Source organism: Plecotus auritus, assembly GCF_963455305.1.
Source record: "Plecotus auritus genome assembly, chromosome: 9".
Taxonomy (NCBI): Eukaryota; Metazoa; Chordata; class Mammalia; order Chiroptera; family Vespertilionidae; genus Plecotus; species Plecotus auritus.
Window position 1 is genome coordinate 93,588,473 of NC_137783.1, and position 16,547 is coordinate 93,605,019.

The following is a 16,547-nucleotide window of genomic DNA, read 5'->3' on the forward strand; positions in this document are numbered from 1 at the left end:
AACATTTACAATCAGGTAACTTTAAGGCAAGCAAATTGCTCTCCTTAATGTGGCTGAGTCTTGTCCATTCAGCTGAAGGCCTTTAGAAGAAGGGATTCGGCCTCAGAGTACAATACAGAAGTCTTGTCTGGGTTTCCAGCTTTGATGATTTCAAATTCAAGACTGCAAAATCAACCCGTACATAAATTTCCAGCCTACTGGCCTACCCTATAGATTTCAGACTTGCCAGCCCCCACAAGCCTGTGGGCCACTTTCTTAAAATCCACCTGTCCGTCCGTCTGTCCGTCCATCCGTCCATCCATCCATCCATCCATCCATCCATCCATCCATCCATCCATCCAATTGGTTCTGTTTCTCTGGAGAACCATAATAAAAATTCTCTGTCTTCCAAATTAGAGGAGTTTCTTCCTTATCTGGTAATCCTGGCTTATCAGCTCACATTGAAGAGTGGAGAGGTAAAAACTAGAAATCTGAGGGCAAGTTGAAGCACTTGAGTGAGGCTTGTTAAAGATGATACTGTGTCAGTACCTTTGAAGTGGTCAATTTCTCTACAAATTACCTTTATCATCTTCCCAGAGGGAGGGCAAAGGCCTGTTTTTAACACTGGGGGACTGGGTGGTGGTAGAGGAAGGGTGGTCGTGGGTCTCAGCATCCACTGAGCACATCATACTTACTAACTCCATAAACCCTGCAAATAACCATCTAACTCTAATTTGAAGGGCTCTTGGGCTAATCTCTGCTCCCCCAGTGGTCAGTGACTGATGTTGGGATTGTGTAGGTTGATCTCTAAAGGTATAAGATAGTTAATAATCTTTAGATAGAAACAGCACATGCTCTCATAATCATTTTCCTGAATCCACACTACAGAGAACTCTCCAGAACAGGAGGACATTATGATTGCGTGTGAGTGTTCATAGTTCAGAGAGAAGACTCATCTTCAGGAGGCAAGAGAGCACTTTACATTCTAACAAGGAGGGACTCCCCAGCCTCGCTGACACAAAGAAACACAGAGACAGAGGCTCAGAGAGACACACTCTTAAATGCAATACCGATGAAATTCCAGGGAACTAACTTATAAGGAAAGACCATTACTGATGCAAACTGTGTCCGCAGATGGCCAGCATGAAGTCCGAGGGCAGGTGCCGTGGTCTGAGATATGCTTGTTTCAAATAAAGCTGACGTGGGATTATTCTTTTCCAATTTGGAAAGTTGTTCCCCTAAATGGAACTGAGGATTGCTGAAAGCAGTTGGGACTGGGAAAAACGCTTCTTTGTGTCACCTTTACACCACAAGAAATCACTAACTGCTACAAATCAGGGCCTTTTAATTTTAGAGAGCTGGCTTACCAGCACTCCTTGGCCATTTAGAGGTAGAGTAACTTGTGAGGATGAACTAGATTCCTTTTTTAGACTAACAGGAGGGGTGGGACAGCTGCAGTATAGGATTCTGGAAAGCACATTGGTGGTGAGGAAGAAGGGAAGTCACAAAGGAGCAATCTAAGGCAAGGGGGTCAGCTCAGGTACCACTCCTCCCTCTCCAGCTCCTTTTTGGCACCATTCAGGCAATTGCTCAAATAAAATATAGCCGAGGTAGTAGGTGGCAAGGGAAAGACAAGGAGGGGCTGTCTGGAAAACAGGGACATTTGAATCACTATCATGGAAACTGGATTCTAACAAGGGTCATGGGTTTGATTCCTTTGATTTGATGTCTCTGAGCCCTGGAAAATCAGACTTTAAAACAAGGCCCTACCTCTAGTGCACTATTTTACGCCCACACATTTCTTTCTGCTTTTTGTCAGTTTCATTATCTTTTGTGGGCTCTCTAGTGCTACCTGATGCAGCAGCCTGCCTGGGTGATTAACTCATTCACTGCCTGAGTGCTTAAGCAATAGGCCTTGGTGTGTTGGGGCCAGCTCAGGCAGGGCGTGAGAGCTGACTGTTAACATTCGGGAATTTGGCAGGCCAGTTACCAAACAACGGGTAGCCTGGCATCAGCCAAGGTGGGAGTATGTACACCACAGAAATCAGTAAATGCTACAAATCAGTGCTTTTATTTTTAGAGAGCTGGCGTACCAGCACACCCCTGGAATAGGGACCATGGCAGGCCCTGGGAAGACAAAGACAGGAAAATTACAGACAGCATGAGCACACAGATAGCTCCAAAACTGCCCTGAGAGCAGGCACAGGGAGCAATGGGAGTACGGAATGGGTACCTTGGGCCTGCGCTGGAGAAACACGCATGACTGGGGAGCTCTGTTCTACATCTGAGAGAACTTGCTGTCCATTTTGAAGATGATGATGATGACGGTAGCTAACACATGACATTTATTATGTGCTAAGTAATTCTAAGCACTTTACATATATTAACTCATTTAATTCTCCAAAAATGCCTATGACAAAGGGACTATTATCATTCCCATTTTATAGAGGAGGAAACTGGGGTACGAGAAGTTGATTACTTATTCACAGCCATGGACCCAGAGTGGATTTGAACGGGAGTCATCTGCCATCAGAGGCCTGAACTGTTCAGTATGATCTTGAACCGTATTTCCGTAAATCACACTTCAATACACACTCTACCTGGATTTCTCTGTTTAGCTAACAGGAAACTGTGTCGGATCTGTTCTCATGATCTCAGATCCCTGGGACAAAGGAGAGACACTTTGGAAGAAATCTCGATTTTTAGAACTTTAAATTTGGAGGAGTTCTTATGTTAAGACAATGAGAGGGAAATGCAATTGGATTTTTTAAAAAGTGGTCAGATTTTTTTTTTTTTTTTTTTTTTTAATGAAAGAAGAGTGGTCTATTGTTTGGCTGTATGAGAGAGGCTTGTTGATCAAAATAAACTTATTCTCACAAAGTGTTATTTATGATCTCATTATCTCAGCCTGGGCACTATTATTAATAATTTTTATAGTATCAGTAAGTCTGCTATAATGATCCTAAGTGATCTAATGCTTTAGTGCTTTTAAATCACTTTCAGTCATTCTATGAAGGATAATAATAATCAGAAGAAGGAAAAATAAGAGGCCCATTAACATCCCAACTCCATGGGGTGTTAGATAGGTTAGTGGCTTGTTCAAGGACATACAGCTAGTAAGTGATTGAACTTGAATCCAGGCTTTCAGATTCTCAAATCTTTCTACCAGACTGCATCAGCATTGGGACTTGTCAGTGAGCCAGAGCTCATTACTTGCTAGGAATAAGAAGGAGGGGCTCGGAGTTACTCCCCACAACTCTCCAGGGAGCTGATGAGCCACACCGAGATGAACAGTATCAGACACCCTTTCTGGGAGCCAAATAATCATTAAATAATAAAGATAATGGCATAATAAAGTTTCTCCTCTTCCCAAGCATTACCATATGTTATTATAAAACACAAATAAAAGGAACAGAATTTCAAGAGATATCTGGGCATTATTTGATCACACATTATTTTCATTTTTGTAAATGTAAAAGAAAAATAAAATTCAGTGGATGATCTCAAAATCTTATTAAAAAGAGCAGATTTTCCCCCCCTCTGGGTTGGGGGAGAATGTCAAATAAGGAAACCATTAGCAAGAACAACAGCTTATTAGGTGCTAGGAAAAATGCTAAGAACTTCCTATGCATTATTCTCATTTAATTCTTAATAACAACCTTATGGTATAAATACTATTATGATAGTTATTTTACAAATGAAGGGACTGTGGCTTAAATCAGTTGGCTTGCCCTAAGTTACACAGTCAATTCAGTAGCAGGTGCCACTTTATACCAGTTCTCAGATTTAAAAAAAGACAATCATCCTCCAAATATTGAGATACATGTTAAAAAAACAAAACATAACAAACAAAAAAACCTCAAAACAATGTCAGAGCTTCTCTCCTCTCAAATCTGGCAGGATGAAAAGTGCATTTCATCGCTTTTCCTCAAAGCTGTGCTCTTGTTTACAGTCCTTCTAGTTACAGTGGAGGCAGATGGTTTTGAAATCTGCATCCAGACGAATGTAAAATGCTCCCTCCTTCCCTCGCTCAAAGAAGAACATGGCAAAACCTATTAAGTGCAAAAAATAGAAGTGGTTTGAGCAATTATAGAGTGTATTTGGGCTGTGTAGGCAAATAATCAAGATAATTCCTATCTTACTTCTGTGACTTCTTAGTCGTTTTCCAACCTGATTCATTCAGGTAATGGCCTCACCCCTCGGCCCTGCTCACCAGCTTAGGTGAACATCATTCTGATCGGGGTTGGCTGCCTTGATAAGGAAACATCTGTCTGCCGCACAAAGGAAGAAATAATGACAAATGTGCAATGAGCACTTGGGATCTGGAGCCAGCATCAACCACTATGCTCGCTGAATTATGGGTTTCATTTAGAAACTCTGAGAACTTACATGGTTTGGGGAGGCAGCTGTGATTTGGGGGTGAGGCCTCGGATGTACGTATATGTTCTGTCCATTATCCAGGAGCTGGGCATGATCATGGCCGAGCTGCCTGACCTCTACCTCAGAACCCCTCTATTTTTATCTGATAATTGAGCCTCAACAATACCCATTTCATAGAGGAAAATAAGGTTTCTGGATTCGTCAACCACAATAGAGCACCCACACATGAGATGCTTTATTGTTGTGACTATTATAATAACTATGGATTCTGAAGTTTCTGTGCTGCTCATAAACCAAACAATTGAAAGCAATGGGAGTTTTTCCTCTTTAGACTGGACATTGGAAAATATTGAAATTTCTAGCCTGTGTGAATCTCGGTATGAAAAAACTAGAGTGGGGCCAGCACAGCTACAGATCACAGCCTCTGTCGTTACTTCACCGTTTCATGTGTAGGCATACGGATGTTTCTCTCTCACCAGCCAAGGTACACACAATACCTAAGACCTTGTAAAGTAAAAACCTTTGAAGGCTGGCCTGTAACTTCCCCTAGGAGAACTGGCTCACGTTTCATATCTTGTATATTGGGTTGAGCCTCTTTGAGGATCTGGAAACTTTAATGTGTGAACAACACTAAGCACACAGTAAATCCTCACCTGCTAGCATGTTCTCCGTGTCCACATGTAACCTGACTGCTTTAGGGTTTTGAGTTTCTCGATTAGTATCGATATGATGTTATTTATGCCACTACCATGAGGTTTTTCAAAATTATGAAAAAAAAAGTTTAACTCTATTTAAACGCCACTCAGAAAAAGAAATTTCCCCCATAAGCTGCAAAGTTCGGTCAAATTATGTCCACAGTATATTCACGGGAGCCTGGCTTTCCCCTTCTCTGCCCTCTGTGCTCAGTGGACCAATGTGTTCAGTCCCCTTAAGCCAGCTACGAGGGGACAGGGACCACACAGTTGAGTCCATTGGTCACAGAAACAGCAATGGGACCCCAGAACTTAACATAAAGCTCAGCACAAACCAGGCACTTAATTAAAGTGTGACTAACTGCATTTATCCAGACCCTTACAAGCCAGGGACATGAAATACTCAGTTAAACATCACCCCAAGTAGCACGGGAGCTTTGTTGCTGACAACACTTCTAGCCCAACTATCTGTAACATCAGAACTTGTGGTTTTGTGCAACTTGCTGAGAGGGACTAGGAAGACACTGTTACCTTTATCTTTGAAGGGAAGCTCAGGGTGACTCCAGGCTATTGACTGTCTAGGGAATGAAGCTCAATCTTAATGTGAAAGCAATTTTAAAAATGCAGGATGAGCATCTGACACCCAATTCCTAACTCTGACCACTTAACTCTTCTGGAATTTACTGAGCCACATTTCTGCAAACACAGAGTTTACCGAGATTTCCAAGTATCAGGGGGTCCTCAAACTCAGATGTGCATGGTACCCTGGAGCCTTGTTAAAAACAGAGATTCCGGAATCCCTACCTGTGCAGAATCTGAGATTCTGACTTGTATGTTTGAGTGTCCCTTACCCCATAGACTTTGCTCTGAGAAACTGGTCTTGGTGGGAAGTTCAGAAATATGCAAGTACAATTCAGTGACCTAACAGAAGGTTCCTCTGACCCGGGCAGCAAATGATGGAGGCAAGTAAACAGATGTTCCTTTTCCCTTAACAATCAAGAGACTCTTCTATAACACAGTCTTATCTTAATAAGGTCCTCGGTGATGCACTTGCACCTCAGAGTCTGAGAACCACTATGTGTAATATGTTCAAACAAAAAAGAACTAGTTCTCCTAGGTTTTGGGCAGTTAAGAGACAGAGAGAGAAATCAGTGTATCACCTAGGGATCTTGTTAAAATTCAGATTTTGATTCAGTAGGTTTGGGGTGGGACCTGAGATGCTACACCTCTATTCCCAGTGATGTCAACGCTCCTGGTCCCTGGAACACACTTCGAGTGACGGGGTAAAAGCATAGGCTGGGTGGTTCCACAAACTTTATTAGCTGTGTGATGCTGGGATAGTTACTTAACCTCTCTGGCTTGTTTCTTTATCTGTAAAATGCGGGTAGGGGGAGAAAAATAGCATGGATCCCAGAATATTGTTGCGAGAATTATGTCACAGTGTGTGAGCACTTGCAAGGTAAGCGCCTAGCACAGTACCAAGCACACAGTGAGAGTTTAACAAACGGTAGCTCTTAGCATTTAAAAATTTACTAACTTTTCATTTTAAGATTTAGACTTCCAGTCTCATGCAAAGCTGTCCAAATGACTAGTTTGTCTGGCGTAGAGTAGCCTCAACTAGATCTTCCGGTAATGGGCTTAAGCTGCTCAGGAGAAGGCACGGAGGACTGGGGACTCCCGATTCAGACTGTGGTTGCTCGCGGGGCTGCTCCCTACCCACTGGGTCTGGAAATGCAGGGGTCAGAATGGGACCAGACCATTTCTTCTCCACAATGGTTGCTATTTCCAGTTCATGTTATGAAATATATATAATTTGAAGGCTTTACCAAAAGAGAGCCTTCCTTCTGTGGTTGCTTTACAGCCTCATATTTACACTCTTATTACAAGTCAGTGTTCTGGCCTCTGAGTCCCCGGGGACCCCATGGCTTGCTCCTGGGACAGCCAGAGTCACAACACTGGTCAAACCCGCTGACCATGTCATTCCGAGCTAGCAGGCGTGGCTTCCGTGCCCTTCATGCCAGAGTCTGATTGTGCTTGGAGGCGGTTAGAGCAGAATCCTTTTTCTCTGACAGAAAATGCTTATTGCTGTGGATTGCCTGGTGTAAGAACTCTGAGTGTTCTGCAATAATGTGCTAGGATTGCCACAGTGTGAGTGTGGGCCACCAGGAGAGCCAATGAGCAACAATATTCCAGCATTCTCCAGTGGTCGAGAGAATTATTATGCTAAATACGTGTCCTGCAATGTTAAGAGTAACACATGGTCACAAAGGGTTCCCACAACAGTGAGATGTTCAAACAGTTAACTTGTGCTATCAACATTCCCCTGCGCATGAAGTCACATGTTAATGACTTCTCTCTACTCTCTCTAGCCCCAGTTTCCTCTTTGAATACTGCATGCATTCTAGTCTTTGATCTGGGGAAGCAAGACTCTCTCCCTGCCATTAAACACTCCTGGTAGCCAGAAGAAATCCTTCAAGGCATGAATATTCTTTCATGAACGACTCAGTCTTGTCCTTTTTAAACTATCACTCATAACTAAGATGCTTTTTATTTTAAATAACCATATAATTAGCTTCATAGTTTCACAAATCTGAGTTAAAAGCCAGATTGTTGGTTCTTTCTGTTCTTGTCCCCGCTCCCTACTATTTGGCACCAATGGAGGGAATATGCAGATAAGATACAGGGACCTGGCAAAAATTACTCTAATATGAACAGATAATGCGGGCAAGGAAATGGAGTCTCTCTCCTCTTTCCTTAGAAGCTGAGGCCGTATCCCTAAAGCCAGGAAGCAGGTAGGTGCCTCCTCACACATCAGAAGAGGAATCTTGTGCCTTTGATTCCACAGGAAGCAACAGAAGCCCTCTTCTTGGATTTCCTGGTGAGTGTCAGGAGTTTGGTCTCCCTGGGCTCAGTACTGCTATGCCTAAGAGCCCCAGGTTGCCCCACCTGGACCATGACCTGGGGGCTGCTGAGATAAGAACCACTGGCCCCCCTCCATTAAACGGAGGAGTAGGCTTGAGAGAAGTAAGCTGTGAGGATACTTTCTTTGCTTTAGGGAGACATAAGCCCCCAGGTCCAAAGGAGAGACTTGAACAGGTAAGAGGCTCTCTCACTTTGGAAGAAAGAGCACCTGCTGTGGAATCCCAGACCCAATCATTGGTGGGAGTGGAGAGCAGGGGGACAAAGAGGAGTATAAGAGAGCAAGCAGGCAAGATTGACCTTGACCACTGTGGGCAAGGTTGGCCCCTGGAAAGCAAGTTCTTTGGGCCATGTGAAAAGTATATGGCAGGCGTGTCCTCAGTGCTGGAATCTGGTTAAACCAAAAGGGGATTAAAAATACAGGGAAATGCTGTTTCTGATGTGGGTTACAGTCATTTCATGAACATACTTGCACTGAATACTTAGCTCAAGGATTTCATGGCAATTAAAAAAAAAAATTAAAACGCACCCCGAAGAGCAAGATTCCATAGGCTTTTCCTTAATACAGTGATTATTATTATTTTTAAAGCTAACCCATCATGGAAACCCATAGCTCTGCCAGAAGAAACCATGTCCTGCCATCGTTAAAAAGTATGTTACAATTTGTGGCTGTGTACCTACCATTTGACATGGAGTGGTGTTCTATTTCAACGCAATTTAATTATATGCTCCTTTTATATATCCTAGATGGCTCACACTTGCAGAATTGTTTTGCCTGGTGAAAAACTGGCCATGACTTGTCATAATGGGCTGGTTTATAGAACCACTGAAGTATAGTTACTGCCCATCATTCGGGAATTATGGCACCATAACAACCCTTTATTTACATATACTGCTGAGATAGTAAAAACAGCAAATAGATTTCTTAAATCGAGCCTGCAGAAATTCCCCCCAGGGCACTCGGCCCTCATTGTGGCAGTAACATATGCAAGTCTAAATAATGCTTGTGTCAGTATTTTGGCAGTGCATCATTCCGCGGACAGTTTATACCATTCTAATAATAAAATGGACTCTAAATTTGGAGTTGGGCTTCACGAACATTAGATGGTAATGTGCACAGCAGAATCTCTAAGTGATTTGTGAGGAAGGTTTAAATTTGCTAATCACAATGCCGCCGAGAGAGTCCGAAAAGGGGCTGCCATAGAATCAGTGGCTGAGCCACAGGGAGGTGGCAAAGGCTGCAACCCAGAGAGGGCCTGGCCCAGTTTGCATGAACACACACTGCATCTGGGTAATATCAGGGGTTCTTGTATCTTCAGACTCCTAGGACTGCAATAACCTTGGCATTTCCCTCAAACAACAGAAACCCTCTCTAAGTCCTGCCACCTTTTTGTGTGTGTTTTTTTTTTTTTTTTTTGGGGGGGGGTAGGCATCCTAGTTGCTCTTTCTTTCATCTTCACAATGTATCTTTGGGAGGAAAATTATTGGGGAAAAGCACAAAACCCTCATTGACTGTTTATCTGTCTGGAGATTTCATGTCAATTGCTCTCTCCTTATTCTTGAGTTTTTCACTCCTTTATAGAGTTGTCACTAGACTCATCTTCAATACACACATTCTAAAAGCATGCTCCAAAACATCTCCACTATATTTCTACTCCTGGGTAGTGGGTTCACCGCCCACCCCACCTCTTTAGCTTCTAGTAAAGTTATATGTCTATGTGTGAAAGGATTGTGTACCTGCTGCCATATGGTCTTCATTACTCAGACTGCTACCAGTTATTCTGCAGCGACATGCAGGAGACTCAAGAGAGAAACAACTTTAAAAGGGGGTCTGATTCCTCTAAGCTGCTGAGGCATGGGGGAGTGTGGGGCAGGCCAGGGAGGGGGCATCTGTGATAGTATCTCCAGGTTCCTGTGGTCAGGGTACTACACCGCCTATGGGATGTGGCAAATGGACTGGCTAAACTGGACACTCCTGTAGTTGCCAACCACTCAGTCCCCGCAAGGGGGTTAGGAAGCTTTGCTAGCAACTTGGATGAATACCGTCTCTGGGCAAGCACTTAGGATGGTTATGCATATGAGAGCAAGGCCCCCTGCAAGCCTATCACTCCCACCCCTCTATCCACTGCTGCAGGGTACCCAGGGCGCACCCAGCACACTCACCCCCGGAGGGCAGGCCGGTGCAGCTGCCCCCGTGCTGGCAGGGGCTGCGCTCACAGGCGTCAGGGTAGAGCACGCAGCCCAGCTTCAGCTCCGTCAGGCCCACCACCTCGGCGAAGCTGCTGCGCTTGTTCTGCAGGGGCAGCTCGTTGTTGTTCAGCACCACCGAGTCCAGGCAGCCCTGGAAGCCGCTCAGCACCTGCGTGACCCGCGTGTCGGTCAGGCTGCGGACGTTCTCCGCTTGCACCAGGGCCCCGAAGTAGATGGTGCTCTCGGCGCTCAGTGTCTGGAAGTAGAGGGGTGCCCTGCGCCGCTCCACGTAGCTGTCGTCCAGGGACAGGCTGGTGAAATTGCGGTTGAGTTCCAGGAAGACCGAGTGCCAGCTCCCATCGTTGACCGCGCGGCCCGAGATGCCCAAGAGTCCGGGGCCACTGCCACAGTCCAGCTGGAACCACAGCTTACCGTCCATGATCTGCGTGGGGGAGGACACCAAAGCGCTTTTTAATATGCATCAGGCAATACATTCTGGTACACTCTGTCCTCCAACAGGGAAGGGGAAAGGGAAGGAACATAAACCTTCCAGGTCACTAAGAGCTAAGGAGACATAAATGGCACATGAATTCATAGAAACAGACGGAGCCAGTCTTTCCGAAATGTTTGACTCATGATAGCCCCGTGAGGGATTATCACAGCATCACTCATTCTCACAAATAGATTACATCTCTGTGCTTCAGTATGTTCCACTCGCTCATTCTTGGGGTCTCTCATTTCCACCTCTGTGGCTCCATGGATTCCCTGGCACCTCTTTTTTTCATAAATTTCATAGGCTCATGCCACACAAGCATGTACGCTACTATAGACGGTGGGAGGCTTTGTGAACCAGCAGAGCCCTGGGAAGTTAGGAATGAGGATCTAACTGGGGCTTTGTCCTGTATCACCCAAGTCACCTGGAGAGAGCCACCTGGTTGACCCCTTATCTGTGGAGCAGAGGTATCTGTGGTGGCTTATTTTACAAGAAGACTAGGTCTCCTGGAGAATGTTTAGCCACATCATGCACAGTTAGTACATACACACTCAGCTCTGTAACGCAAATGTATAGATGTAAAAAGACTGCAGACAAATATTTCTTTTCTTTTCAGAGAGCTTGCATGAGTAATCTATGCTGTTGTCTTTGTTACTTTTTCAGTTCAACAAAATGGACTGAGTGGATATTGTAAATCATACCAGAATACTTGCTCAGTGACAACTCCTGGATAAATATCCATATTTTTATTTCAATGTGAGTCATAAAATGATCAAATGCGACTTTGGGGACTACCTTCTGCACAGTCCATCTGCTGTTATGCTCTGTGGCTACAAAGTGGTGTCCCTAGTTTATCAAGGAAAATCTGGTGGTGAGGGTACAATTCATGTAAGGTTCTGTAAAAGGAAGTAGTCAATTAGTATATTACTTGGTCCATTCCCCTCCCCAACCCGACCCCCTATCTCCTGGGATAGTAACCAAGTTACAAATTCACCCAGGAGAACTGATGTGGCTCTGATATATTCATACACTGAAGCTCTGTAACTAAGAGTCATAAAATTATCCCAGACTAACACTGAGCATGCTAAGTTTACCTTTTTTTCCTGTTGAAAAAAAAAAAAAATAACAGCAGCAGCACTACTGAATGAATAGGAAGCCAGAGGCCTACATGATCCTCAGCTTTTTGAAAAGAAAACTCATCTGTATCTTCAAAATTCTAGGAGTTTGGAATTATAAGCCTTGTTTAGATGACAAACTAGAATGCTGATGCCAAAAGCTGCCTTGAAAAGAGTTAATCTTTTGCTATTTCACAAGTATATCCCGCCAGGAAGAGAAAAGAATGCTTTCATATGCTCTCATACTGGAAAATTACACTCTCATCCTATTTATTTTTCTCTGTCTTCAGAATAGAGTTAACCCAGGTTTAAAGGATCTTTCTTTTAAGAGAACAAAGCTTTCTCAAATCAGAGGGCAAGCTATTTTAATAGAATTTGGGGTGTGCATGAAACTGTAAGGAAAGTTTATAGCAATGATCTGAAATGATGTGCCGGGTGGGGGGAAGGAGGCAATTTCTTCAGTGAAATGCATAATTCAGAGAGTGTGGCCCTAATGTTACATAACATTTAGGCTCTTGGGGTTGTTTCAAATCAGTGATGTGCTTTAACTCAGGTCTTCTGTGGCTTGAGGCTTGGGAGACAACATATCAAGTTGTAAGAAGTCTTCTTGGAGGAGTATAGAATTTTGAGCAAAAAAGTTTAAATTATGACACAGAGTCTTACTGCTTTGGATCTTCAGTGTGTGCTTCTAGGAAGCACACCACTATCATAAACCTTGCAAGGGGGTGAGTACATGTTCTTTGAAAAGGGGACTTTTAACAAACCTATTTTCATGGCTGCCATTAATAGCTATCTGGCACACAGTAAGTGCTCAAAAATACATTTTGAATAAACAAATTATCATCCCAGCCCTCCAAATATTTTCTTTTTATAAACATTGTAGACCTACCACTCCCTAGCTTTCACTTTGGGTATGTTGCTGAATCTCTTTGAGCCTTGGTTTCTTCATCGGCAGAAGAGTAGTCACCACGGGTATGTTTTTAGGTATGTTATTATTATGATATGTTAACTCCCTTCTTAGTGATACTCTGATGCAGACCCTTGGAACACTGGGATCTTGGGTGGGGGGCTTCCTTTTTACTCTTCTAATCTATGTTAGAAAGATCTAGGTTCACCAAGTGGCTGAATAAGTTTGAAAAACCAAAGGAGCTTTCCCTGACCATCTTCCTTTCAACCCTGGGTGTTAAGCTAGCCATGTTTGAAAATCATCAACATAAAGCAATGCATCATCTAGAACTTCTCCAAAAGCGAAAAAAACGTGACAGCTCTAAATTAATAACCAAGGACTGGTGCTTTTGCTCTAACACTGGACCTAAAAGGCTGGCATAGGGGAAAAGTTACTTGTATCTGGCAGATCTCTCCTGGTGACATGACATGTTTTTATTGCAGGTTCAAGGACAGACACAGAACCTACCCCACCATTTTCATTCTTGCTTTGGCTGCCAGGAAACTCAGAGTTATGGTTTGGTTTCTGTTCAACTGAAGTAGTAACCCTAGATGATGTTCTGCCCTTCCCCAGTTGGCTCTTATTCTTTTGTGTGTGTTTTTCTTAATGGTGTTTCGATTTTATTGCATTTGAGTGTTTGTGGTAAGCCTGGAATCTCTTTTGGAAGTAAACAGGGTATCCATGGTCAACAGATGAACGCGCCCCTTTACTGCTGCCTGGAGATAGCAGCACTCCCCGTCCACGAGCATTTTCACTTCTTGAGGTCTCCCTGTACTTCCTTCGCTGTTTGCAAGGGGCGCCCTCCACCCCACTGACTGTCTTAAGTACTTTTTAGAGAATGTGCTGTAACTGGGAAAATATAAACAGCCAAAAGTGCAATTTAAACAAAGCATCTCAGCATAGTCATTGAACCACAGTACAAGCCACACATCCTACCTAAGGCCAATAAAATTAAATCTTGCACGAGGTTGGAAATGTTAAGCAAACAGATCCAAATCCCCTAAGTGAATATTCCTGGCGACTGTAGGAGAATATCTGCAATAGTTCAGTACAGCTGGGTGCTGCTTTGGGCCCAGTGGTCGGCAAACTCATTAGTCAACAGAGCCAAATATCAACAGTACAACGATTGAAATTTCTTTTGAGAGCCAAATTTTTTAAACTTAAACTTCTTCTAACGCCACTTCTTCAAAATAGATTCACCCAGGCCATGGTATTTTGTGGAAGAGCCACACTCAAGGGGCCAAAGAGCCGCATGTGGCTCACGAGCCACGGTTTGCCGACCTCTGGGCTAACCCAACATATGAAAAGCAAACATAGAGAACAGACAGATTGGGGGGTGATTATTCACATCACAAAGGGATTAATGGGAGAGTCCCCTCAATCGGCAACCATCCCGAGTTTATTACAGTTCCATTTATAGAGATTCAATTTACACAACTTCCAGAAACACGCTTGTTCCATGAAATACAATCTACCCTAGGAGCTAGCGCTGCCTAAAAGGTTTAATTCTTCTTTGCCATCCCCAGAGAACTGCACATTTTAGACATTTTCCAGTGATGTGTCAAATGACAAGCTCCATTTTAGGGTCAAGCCATCCAGGTCCAATATTTTTCTTCTTCTCAAGTTTAATGCAATTTAAGAGATTTGCTAATAGAAAGTGTTTGCCTCATAAGAATGCTCTGTACCCACCAGCCCTTTTGAAGGAGGAGAAAGGAAGGTCAGTAACACTTAAACAGAACCACCAGGAGCTGGTACCTCGAAGGACAGAGCATTTCCCAAGCAATTATACCAACTTCCATACTCAGGGCTGTTTATAACGTGATCTACAGGTTGTAGGCAGTATACTTTTGGGCCAGGAGAGAATAAAGACAGGAGTTAAGTCTTTGAATTTTTCTTCTTCCACCATGAATATCTGATTTGAAGTAACTGTTTTCTGAAATTGCACTTCCAGAATGAGTTTTTTATTGTTGTTACTTTGTTAATCCTCACCCAAGGATATTTTTTCCATTGATTTTTTTTAGAGAGAGAGAGTGGGGGGGCAGAGAGAGAGAGAGAGAGAGAGAGAGAGAGAGAGAAACATCGATGTGAGAGAGACACATGGATTGGTTGCCTCCTGCATGAGCCCTGACCAGAGCTGGGAATTGAACCCATGACCCTTGGATGTGTGGGCTGATGTTCTAACCACTGAACACACTGGCCAGGGTCAGAGTGAGTCTTTTTTGATCCCCAGTCAGGGCACATACAAGAATCAACCAATGAGCCCTGGCTAGTGTTTCTCAGTGGTTAGAGCACCAGCACGCATAACAAAGGGTCGTGGGTTTGATACCCAGTCAAGGGCACATACCTGTGTAGCAGGTTTGATCCCCTGCCACAGTCAGGGCACATGTGGGAGGCAACCAATCCATGAATCTCTCTCACATCAGTGTTTCTCTCTCTCTGTCTCTGTCTCTGTCTCTCTCTCCCCCTCCCTCCCCTCAGGTAAAAAAATAACAAGAACCAACCAATGAATGCATAATAAGTGAAACAACAAATTGAGTTCTCTCTCTCTCCTTTCCTCTCTCTCTCAAATCAATAAATAAAAATTTAAAAATACTGCTTTCCTTTGCAGAGCTAAAATTATTCTCTGAGTTGAATGAGCAAGGACAGTGGGAGATTCCCCATAAAAGTAGCCAGCTTTTGAATTCCAACTCCCCGATCACTCACTCTTGGCCACCAAGTAATACCTGGCAATAAGACCTGGTAAGTCTATGTGACAGGGGAAGCCACTGGCATTCAATTCTCTCCCTCTAGGATTAAAGTCTGGGCCACCTAATCAACTTGGATGTGACCTATAAACAATCAAAGGGTAGAAGCTAGGAAGGTCCACCATGACTCCAGTTAAACCTAGTGATAGAATCCTAAGAAGGAAACATTGTCAGCCACTTCCACCTCGGTGGACACTTCCTGCTAGACAGACTATATATCTCTGAATACCTTTACAATGGGCTGGTTTAGCAACCTGGTAAGAAAAGCATTAGATTAAGCATGTCTTCCTCATTCTTATTTCTTCTCCTCACAATACTGGAGGGCTTAATCTGTCCTACAGACACCCAGAATGCGTTTTTAAATTTTTATTTATTGATTGTTTGATTTTAGAGAGAAAGAGGAAGAGAGAGAGAGACTTGTTTTTGCACTTATTTATGCACTGGAGGCCCAGTGCAAGACATGTGTGCACTGTGGGGGGAGGGAATCCCTCAGCCTGGCCTGTGCCCTCTTGCAGTTTGGGACCCCTCAGGGGATGTCCGACTGCCGGGGAGTGGGCCTAAGCTGGCAGTTGGACATATCCCCTGAGGGGTCCTTAGTGCTGCTGCAGAGGCGGGAGAGGCTCCCACCACTGCCACGGCACTCGCCAGCCGTGAGCCCAGCTCCTGGCTGAGTGGTGCTCCCTCTGTGGGAGCGCACTGATCACCAGGGGGCAGCTCCTGCATTGAGCGTCTGCCCCCTGGTGGTCAGTGCATTTCATAGCAACGGGTCGTTCTGCCGTTCAGTCGATTTGCATATTAGTCTTTTATTATATAGGATTCATTGGTTGATTATTGTATGTGCTCTGACCGGACATTAAAGCCAAAACCTTGACATATTGGGATGATGCTCTAACCAAGTGAGCTACTGGCCAGGGCCAGAATGTTATTTTTTGATAAAATAAGTTGTAGCATCAATACTGAGAACTAGGGAAAGCATGGAGATTAAGAGAGTGGAGTGTAGGTCAAGGCTTTACCACTTATTAGCTGTACAACCTTAGGTAACTTAATTAACCTCTTTGAACCTCTATCTTCTCCAACAAATGGGGATGA

The 16,547-nt window shown here is 43.9% G+C and overlaps 1 protein-coding gene across 3 annotated transcripts in view; it reads right to left on the reverse strand.

The window, feature by feature from the left end:
• The window catches only part of FAT3 (FAT atypical cadherin 3), a gene marked incomplete at its 5' end in the record, with an annotated part of 523,102 nt that overhangs the window by 17,686 nt on the left and 488,869 nt on the right, over positions 1-16,547 (reverse strand). For all 3 annotated transcript variants that reach the window (XM_080642977.1, XM_080642978.1, XM_080642976.1), the window contains one exon: positions 10,134-10,602. In XM_080642977.1, the coding sequence (XP_080499103.1) occupies positions 10,134-10,602 (469 nt within the window). The remainder of the gene's footprint in view (positions 1-10,133; positions 10,603-16,547) is intronic.